Consider the following 9,252-nt stretch of genomic DNA (forward strand, 5'->3'; position numbering starts at 1 on the left):
TGATGCTCCTACGATGGAGGCAGCTGTGCTATTAGGCTTATGACTTGCCGAGGGGTTGGGTATTCTCTCTACCAGGCTATACAGAATCCTTCCGAGTATCGGGCGTCAAGAGCAGTGATCACCGATGATTGCCGGAAGTTGATGAATTCTTTTGGCAAGGCGACTACAAGTCAAAGTATGCGTGAAACTAATGGCTGTGCTCATGAACTTGCTCGCTTTAGTTTTGAGGGACAGGGATATGGGGTGTGGAATGATAAACCTCAAGACTTCCTAATCCCATTTATTGTAAAGGACATGCTTGTTACCTAATTATAGTTGCGAAAGTTAAAGAAAATATAAAACTCTGGACAACTTCGAAATGAGGCCAAGCGTCTTAATACATATGCAAAAAAAATCATTATTGTCGATCGGATCACACGGCCGAACAACGATCACGCGCGCGAACGGCCAGGCGGGCGGACACCGGCGCGGACGGCACGGGCGCCAAACAGTGGCACGGACGCGTGGGCTCACGCTGTGCAGTGAGTGAACTGGCCAACGTTGCATCGAACAGACGCCGGTCGAATAGGATTTACCTTTTCTGATCGGGACAGCACGATCAACGCGCTCCGGTGTCCGAACGAACCAAGCCCGCACTGCCGATCGCGCACGAGCGACTCCACCGCCACCGCCACCCTGCGGCGGCCCACGACGTCTCTTCTGCGTTTCGCGGCCAGACAGATGGCCGGAAGGTGAGGCCGATCGCCTGCCGGCGGCGGCGGAGGTGACCGGGGTTATGGAGGGCGGTGGCGCTGGCGGGGAGGCGGAGGCGGACGCGCTGGAGTACACGCCGACGTGGATCGTCGCCGGGGTCTGCTCCCTCATCGTGACCATCTCCCTCGCCGCCGAACGATGCCTCCATTACCTCGGCAAGGTGACCCCAACCCCAGTCTTGCCGATGATCTCTCTTTGCCTTGATGCGCTTAATACGGAGTGCTGCATGCAGACGCTCAAGAGGAAGCACCAGAAGGCGCTCTTCGAGGCCCTCCTCAAGGTGAAAGAAGGTGCGGCAGCATTCACCTTTTCTTCAGAGTTTCAACAGCATTTCTTATTGCAGAATGCTCATCTTCCCTCTGCTCCTTTTATACAATATCCATCTTATTAATTGCAAAATGAGGGGGTAGCTCAGAGCTCGTTCGTTCACCGTCTCATTTGGCCTCAATCAGATGAGAAAAAATGGTGCCTTCTGCGTAAGCATGAACTGCATTTCCAGTTTCAGACTGTCTTTGGGTGTGTGTGATGATGCAGAGCTGATGCTTCTGGGGTTCATCTCTCTGCTGATGACGGTGTCGCAAGATGTGATCCAGATGACATGCATTCCTCCCAGCTGGACCAACTACCTGCTTCCCTGCAAGAAGATGGAGGAGCATTCTGTTGCCGCTCTCGGCGGTCGCAGGCTGCTTCCTAGGAATGCGCCGCGGTCCGACCATTGCAGAAACAAGGTTGATGGGCCGTTAGTTTAAAGAGATACCTTTTGTTTAATTATGCACTTCATGATTAATACATACAATCTCACTCTAATTCAGGTTAGTTAGTGCACTACTACCTTGCTCACTGAATTTTAAGAGTCGGTGCGCACAAAGACAAAGAGTGCTATATGGCTTTAACCCCAGTTCTTGCAACATCTTAAAAGATGTCTAATGCTGGAATGATCCTAGGTAACCTTGTGCTAACTCCAGTTTATGTGTTGGCAGGGAAAAGTTCCTTTGCTGTCGCTCGAAGCGTTACATCAGTTGCATATTTTCATTTTTGTTCTGGCCATCACCCATGTGATTTTCAGTGTTCTGACCATGGTTTTAGGAGGAGCCAAGGTAAACTTTCATAACACCGGTTTTGGTTTAATGCTTGATTTTAGGAGGAGCCAAGGTAAACTTTCATAACACTGTTCTATTGCTCAGATTCGCCAATGGAAACAATGGGAGACTGAAATTCATAAAAACGATGCAGGAAACGGTCGGTTGCTGCCCCACATTTTGATCTAATCAATACCTTTACTTTAGAAACAATTTAATGCTAGAAATGTATGCATATTTAAGGAAAAATAGGCTGCCTAGTTATGGCTTGTGCAATCCTCTGGAACTGCAGGACCTAAGAAGTTGACCAACGTTCAACAATTTGAATTTATCAGGGAACGTTTTAATGGTGTTGGCATGGAGTCTACGATGTTGAGCTGGATGGTAAGAAATGCATCCCATATGGTTTTCAGTCAAAACACCACCGTATCCTCTTCATACGAACATATCTATATTTTTCTGCTAAACCTGCCCTACTAATCAAAACATTCCCTCAGCATTCTTTTGTTAAGCAGTTTTATGCATCGGTCACTAAATCAGACTACGCGACCATGCGACTCGGTTTCATCATGGTAAGGATGATAGTTCAACATCATGCTGACAACTCTATCCTCTCTTCATTTATGAAAATTAATAACAAGAGATCCTTTTCTCTGCAGACGCATTGCCGAGGAAACCCGAAATTTGGCTTTCACAGATACATGGTGCGAGCTCTGGAGGCCGATTTCAAGAAGGTGGTTGGCATAAGGTAATCCAAACTCACAAATTGTGTTTTTGATAATCCCCAGATCGATGTTTCGGGTGAAAATTCCCAATTTCTGGGTTCATTTACCAGTGGCTGTTGAGCAGCGCAACCGAGTGGCCTGATCATTTTTTTTCACCCTTGCTTCCACTTAGGTGGTACCTGTGGATATTCGTTGTGATATTCATGCTGCTGAACGTCAATGGTAAGTTCCAATCACACTGCCATATCCAGTGTTTACAACTATTCCAACATCGTATACCCTACCCACTTGCTGATCTGATTGACCTGCAGGCTGGCACACCTACTTCTGGATCTCCTTCCTTCCTCTCATCGTAGGTGTCCCTGAACCCCAGCACGCATATCAAAGTGTGAACTTGTGTATATAAGCTTCCTTCCTTGTGGTTGCAGCTGCTGCTGGCCGTGGGCACGAAGCTGGAGCACGTGATAGCTCAGCTGGCGTACGACGTCGCGGAGAAGCACTCGGCGATCGAGGGCGACCTGGTGGTGAACCCGTCGGACGAGCACTTCTGGTGCGGCAAGCCCAGGGTGATCCTCTACCTGATCCACTTCATCCTCTTCCAGAACGCCTTCGAGATCGCGCTCTTCTTCTGGATCCTTGTGAGTGTCCTCTGCAAAGTATCATATCAGTAGAAGAGAAAAGAAGAATGGATGGATGGATGGATGCTAGTGACTAACTGTGTCTCTGTTGGGTTTTTCCCTTTACCAATTTGCAAGACCACCTACGGCTTCAACTCGTGCATCATGGACCACGTCCCCTTCATCGTGCCGAGGCTCGTCATCGGGTCGGTCGCATCGCTTCCGTCGATTCACTCTTCACATTGCCAAGAAGAAGCAGGCAGCCATGTTTTCATCTTCTAAGGTTCAGGCTCAAAGACAGTTGTTGGTTTTGCCCTTTGCTTGCAGGGTCGTCATCCAGCTGCTGTGCAGCTACAGCACCCTGCCGCTGTACGCGATCGTGACGCAGATGGGGACCTTCTTCAAGAAGGAGATCTTCGACGAGCACATCCAGCAGGGGCTGGTGGGGTGGGCGCAGAAGGCCAGGATGAGGACAGAGCTATCCAAGGATGCTGCCGCGGCCGGACCGACCAGGCACGGCCCGTCCTCCCGGCTGGAGATGTTGCGGCGAGCCGCCGCCATGATGCAGTGCCGCCGCGCGCTGCCAAGGTAGCTCGTGCACGGCCAGAAGAACCAAAGATTGAAGTGTCATATATCAGTAAGACACGATCTAGCGCGAGAACGGCAACTAGTTACACCTCAGGAGAATGATATAGGCTTGGTTTTGCTTTAGTAAACTGCTAGTGAGCAAGAAGAGTATAGTACTTATAGCTGATAGTAGTACAAGATACCAGTATCGCTTCTTTTTTTTACTACAGCTCAGCGGGTAAAACCCTGGAGAAGCACCAGTACAACAACCAAAACTGACAACGGAAATATACTCATACAACTAGCAAGCCCGCTCGGTGGGCTCAAGACCGCACCAAACCGTCTTGAGATCTCCAGCCAGAAACAAGCAGGACCAACCAACCATTCACCATTGGCAGGCTTGCCTCTGGATCTTAGAGTTCATGGTGCCCTTCCCCTTATCCTTGTAAGCGTTCCTCGAGTTGAGGGGCCTTCTCCGACCGAGGGCAGCTGCCATCGCCCTTTTCCTTTGCTTGTTCAGCTGCTTTGTCAGCAATGCATCGTCTTCATCCTCAGTATCCTCAGACGAGTTGTCATCGTCGTCGTCGCCTCCTGATTCGGCTCCCTTAGGGTCCTCGATGCCATCGTCGGTTGGATCAGTTGATTTGTTCTCGCCACTGGGACTTGTGCTTGTTGCATGCTGCAAGGTAGGTCGACAGAAGTAAGCAATATCCATTGATAAGTTTGTCTAGTCAGTCAAATGAATATATATTACTAACCTCTTTAGATAAAGCTTCATGTTTATCTGAATCCATGACAACAAGATCAGGCACACCTGCAGGGTCCTGAACAATATCCACCAAAACATGCTTCAAAAACTAGCAACTAAGAAAACTAAATCTGGTGGATGATAGCTTGGCAGTGGGCAAAGCTTGGTGACACTTTTAAGTTAGAGAAGTATTTAGATGCAGATCAATACCTGGTCTACTATTTTCAAGGAACTGATTTCAGCAGACACGGCATCGCCACCTTCACTTTCCTGTTCTGATGTTGAATCCTCATCATCTGAGCCGGAATCGTGTTCTTCAGCATTCTCATCAATGAACTGTAATCACGTGAAAGGAAGAGAAGGTCATCACTCACCAGGATCTAATTATCCAATATTCAACGTAAAATTAATACGACTGCACATGAGAAGGAACACTCCATTTTTATCTAAAACTTTAACATAATTTTGTGATCTAATGTCATTGCCTTCAAAAAGTGCATTGTCACAAGATCCCCGTATGGTCACATCCCCATTATCAACATTAACCAAATGACATACTTCTGCCTTTAAAGTAAAATCTTGTAGATCTTCAAAATGAGAAACTCGTCAATATGAGTTTTGTACCAACATCTGACCCACCTTTTCTATCTCAACTTGCTCTTTTTTGGTGAAGCCACTGGCAGCTAGTTCTTTGTCCAAGGCACCAGAAGACTTTTGAATGGACAGAAAGGACGGCCTGCCACTGTCATCATCATCAGTTTCAGAGCCATGTTGTCCACCTTTCTCTGTAAGATTGAACCTAATACAAAAGGAAGACAAAGCTTAATAATAAAATCAGTTGTAGTGGATAAGTTGATATTTTTTATATTACACTCGGTAAGGTGATACCTTTTGTTGAAGAACTTGTAGATACACCCAATATCTCGATCAAAATACCTGCAAAAACAAACCTCATGAATACTGAACAGAAAGCAGTCCGTTAGGCTTTAGCTATTAGAATATGCTACATACATCTGGGCATTCCGGTGCGAAACAGATACCATCTGTGGGAAGTCAATCATCGTAACAGTTTCATCATCGTCAATCTGCAGAACATCAATACACATGAAGGATAAAATATAGGGTAAGATACTGACAAATCAAAAAACTTCAGTTATGCCTGTTGAAGAATTAAATACTGAAAACACCATTCTGTTCAACTCAAAATGGTAGTTTGAAGGCATGTGTTTTCTTTTGTACACATGGCAAATCTTGATAAAGGTTACGATCGAAAATCACTATATTTCTCTCTGAAACCTCCAAAACCACTGACATCAGAGCATACTTCAAAGAAGCAGCACCGAAAAAAACATAATTGGTTCATAAACATGATGCAGAAACTACAGAATCTCAAACATTGCAAAGGCAAATACAAGAAAGAGAGAAACGAAGAATGGACAAGCTGACTTATCCAAGTGTAATGATGATAAGAGAGGGTAAAAGTAGTACCATGATATTGAATTCATTAAAATCACAATGTATAAGCCCATGCTCCGCCAAACGAATTACAAGACCAAGAATTTTGTCAAAAACATCATCTGGATTTTGCAATTCTCTTATCTGAACACTGCATAACAGAATGCAACGCCTATGTCAGTCTCTGCGTAAAGGGAAAAAGACTCATGAATAAAATTAAAATTCATTTACAGGAATGTCAACTTACAGTGGATATCCCGGCACAAGTGACATAATCACACAGTGCCGATTGCAGTCCACCGCTGTGGGAACAGGGAATCCATGGTCTCCTAAAGCCTTCAAGTGGAATGAGAAAACAATATAAGAGTGTTAAACAATTAAGCAGTTAGACAGATCAAAATTTAAGAAAAGTATAGACATGCAAAAACCTTCATAAAAGCAAATTCCTTGAGGGCCGCCAGTCGTGATAAGTACAGCCAGTTAAAGCTCCTCCGGTGGGCTAAATAGTCACGCTTTGATTTGACAGCCCTAAAAGATGTCCTACCCAACCTATGAAGCTTCATGGCCAACACTGTTCCATCCTCCGTGGCAACCTCAAATATATCTATAAGAAAAATAAACATTCCACATAAAGCACTTGACATTTGCTAGGTACAATCTAGGATTCGATATGGCATTGCCATGGATTATGATAATCTAGTTTGGTTGGGCTCTGTTTACATGATTGGGTGTTTAGAACTTTAGATAGCTGTTCTTTTTCTTAATCAAGTAAAGCACAGGCAAGACAAGCAGTGGCTCGCATGTTTCACAATGTCTTTCTTGTGCAACTTTAAAATATATAAGTAAAGCACAGGATAACAACCATAAATTGAGGAAAAATATATAAAATGAGCAGGACATCAATAATCCATGTACCTGACTCTTTTCCAACACCGATTTGGCGACCAACCGAAGCAAAGACTCCACGATTGACCAAAGTTTTTATGGCGAGGAAGTCATACCCAAGGTATGTGAGCCGAAACCCATCATCTACAACCAAAAAAAGAAAAGCAGCTATGATAATCCAGATATACATCTAAGCATAAAATGACGCAAGATTCGACATCAATGACTCACACTTTTTACAATCATGGTGCACCAGTTTGTTCTTCAACAGATTCCGCAGCACTTTATATGTGCCTCCATGCCTAAATCCACAAAGAATTATAATACACTCACCAAGATAACGGAGAGATCCATTATACCAAACCAAACAATATAATCCATTTGAAACTGATTTCCAAAGAATACTGAGCTCTAACACACAGAGAACCTAAGTTGTTTTAAGCCGTGGTCTTGGACCTTGAATTTTTCGACACGCAGTCGACATTACATTACTGCAGCCAAAAGTTCTGACAGTGAATTCCAACTTCGTTTTAATCAACAGTTATGTATTACAACTATTGATATTGTGCATGACAAATTGCAAAGGTGCAAAGCTTAACCGAAACCCTGTGTGAAGTTCAGACCCAACGATTAAGCTTAAATGGCAGCCCACGAACTATCATATCAACTCGCCTGACTGCCTGAGAACGCTAATCACCATCCCCACACTTGGCAGCTAAATACACCTACCACAAGCATCAATTTCCCAAACCACACAAAGCAAAATTCACAAAAGAGCACGTGGTAGAACTCACTTCAATCCGGCGATGCGGTCGACGAGCTCCGCGGGCACGATCTCGTGCTGCGAATCCAAAAGCAAAACCGAAGCGTCAGGGCGAACAGTCTCACATGGCGTCGAGTTAAGGCTGGCTGAGGTGTAGGGTTTAAGGCCTTACGTTGCGCATGCCCATCTCGCAGGCGGTGAGGACGCGGAAGTCATCCTTGGAGAGGTAGCGGAGGGCGTTCACGTCGAGCTTCATGGTCTCCTCCTCGCAGCGGCTGACAAGAGTGGCAGGCGAGCGGGTGGGCGGGCTGGCGGCGCTAGAGGCAGATGGAGGGGAGGAGGTGGTCGAGGAGGAGGAGGCAGCGGCTTGGAACGGCGGCGGGGGAGGAGGAGGCGGCGGTGGACGGCGAGGGGTCGATGGGAAGGCAGCGGGCGGTGACTGGGATGGTGGATGGGCTCGGCGCCGTCCTGGCGGCTAGGGTTGGTTTGAGGCGAGACACCACGAGTGTACTGGGCCAGCCCACTCTGATGATTCGCGCACCGCTACTTGAGCGGTTTTCGTTGTTCGGTATGTTCTAGCCCGATAACCGGCTTTCGAATCTTTTTTTACATTTTACACATTATACAAAATAGAAAGAATTCCTTAAAAAGGTTAAAAAAATATGTTGAGATGAAGTTTGAACTATGTTGAGATGAAGTAGTAGTTGGTCATTTTCAAAATTTTACATCTTTGTTTTGGACCATCTATTGGAGTTGCTCTTTTACATCTTCGTTTTGGGCCATCTGTTGAAGTTGAGCCTTTTCCAGAGATGTAAAAAGCACTTTTTGGTGATGTAAATTTTTACATCACCGATTTGGAGCACCAAAATATACATCATCTATTGGAGATGCTCTAACCCTCAAAATGAAAAAAAAATACTAGAGTTGTTAGGGCTTCGCCGGTTGGGTAAATATAGTACTTGCACTAATAAAGTGTAACGCCCCGGATTCGATGCGCCAGGTGTCTGCCAATTATTCGCCGTCGTTGCCATGTCATTTGCTTGCGTGTTGCATTTTGCCATGTCATCATCTGCATTTCATCTGCATGTTTTTCAAAACTTGCATCCGTTCGGGTTCCGCCGGTTCTCTCTGTTGCCCGTTCGGAGTCCAGACACACTCGCACGCGCCCGCGGCACCTCCGAAATATTATTTTATAAGTGGCATAAAAATGTTCTCGGAATAGGACAAAAGTTGGTTATAGTGTAGGCAGGCCGCCTGCCAAATTTCGTCGCATTCGGAGCTCGTTTGACTGCCCAACCGTTAAATATATAACCGCGATATAGCCGGTATATTCGTCGGACGTTTCGGTCTCCGAAACTGCTGTCGGGCCTCTCTCTCTTCTCTGCTTCAGCCCACTAACCCCTCCTAGGCCCAGCCTACCCCCCTCGCGTCCGGAGCCGTCCGATCAAGATCGGAGGGCTCCAAAACACCCCCACACCCTCACACCCTAACCCCCTGCCTATTTAAACACCACCCATATGCCATTTTTTGGCCTCCACCAACCTCCTCCCTCAATTTCCGTGTAGCCAGCCACCTCCCACCTCGGATCCGGCGCCGCCGCCCCTGCCCGCCACTTGGCATCGCTGCCGCCACATCGCCCCGGCCAATGAGGCGCCGCCAC

At 46.4% G+C, this 9,252-nt stretch overlaps 2 protein-coding genes across 2 annotated transcripts; one reads left to right on the top strand and one right to left on the bottom strand.

Moving 5' to 3' along the window:
• The first annotated feature begins 760 nt into the window (after positions 1 to 760).
• Positions 761 to 3,921, top strand: LOC119277930 (MLO-like protein 1). The gene is made up of 13 exons (XM_037559278.1): positions 761 to 913; positions 986 to 1,043; positions 1,288 to 1,481; positions 1,734 to 1,850; positions 1,938 to 1,992; positions 2,125 to 2,216; positions 2,330 to 2,404; positions 2,492 to 2,580; positions 2,730 to 2,779; positions 2,869 to 2,909; positions 2,986 to 3,195; positions 3,313 to 3,380; positions 3,502 to 3,921. The coding sequence occupies exons 1-13, from the start codon at positions 776 to 778 to the stop codon at positions 3,764 to 3,766; spliced, it is 1,452 nt and encodes a 483-aa protein (XP_037415175.1). The 5' UTR covers positions 761 to 775; the 3' UTR covers positions 3,767 to 3,921.
• Positions 3,898 to 8,079, bottom strand: LOC119277929 (serine/threonine-protein kinase rio2-like). Its single transcript, XM_037559277.1, has 13 exons — positions 7,765 to 8,079; positions 7,624 to 7,670; positions 7,061 to 7,131; positions 6,860 to 6,973; positions 6,373 to 6,548; positions 6,192 to 6,280; positions 5,978 to 6,095; positions 5,501 to 5,574; positions 5,378 to 5,425; positions 5,129 to 5,288; positions 4,700 to 4,825; positions 4,500 to 4,565; positions 3,898 to 4,420 (listed from the first exon to the last, which is right to left on the bottom strand). Exons 1-13 carry the CDS (start codon positions 7,846 to 7,848, stop codon positions 4,127 to 4,129), a joined length of 1,467 nt encoding a protein of 488 aa, XP_037415174.1. The 5' UTR covers positions 7,849 to 8,079; the 3' UTR covers positions 3,898 to 4,126.
• Between the last annotated feature and the right edge of the window lie 1,173 nt (positions 8,080 to 9,252).

This window comes from Triticum dicoccoides, chromosome 3B, assembly GCF_002162155.2.
Source record: "Triticum dicoccoides isolate Atlit2015 ecotype Zavitan chromosome 3B, WEW_v2.0, whole genome shotgun sequence".
Taxonomy (NCBI): domain Eukaryota; kingdom Viridiplantae; phylum Streptophyta; class Magnoliopsida; order Poales; family Poaceae; genus Triticum; species Triticum dicoccoides.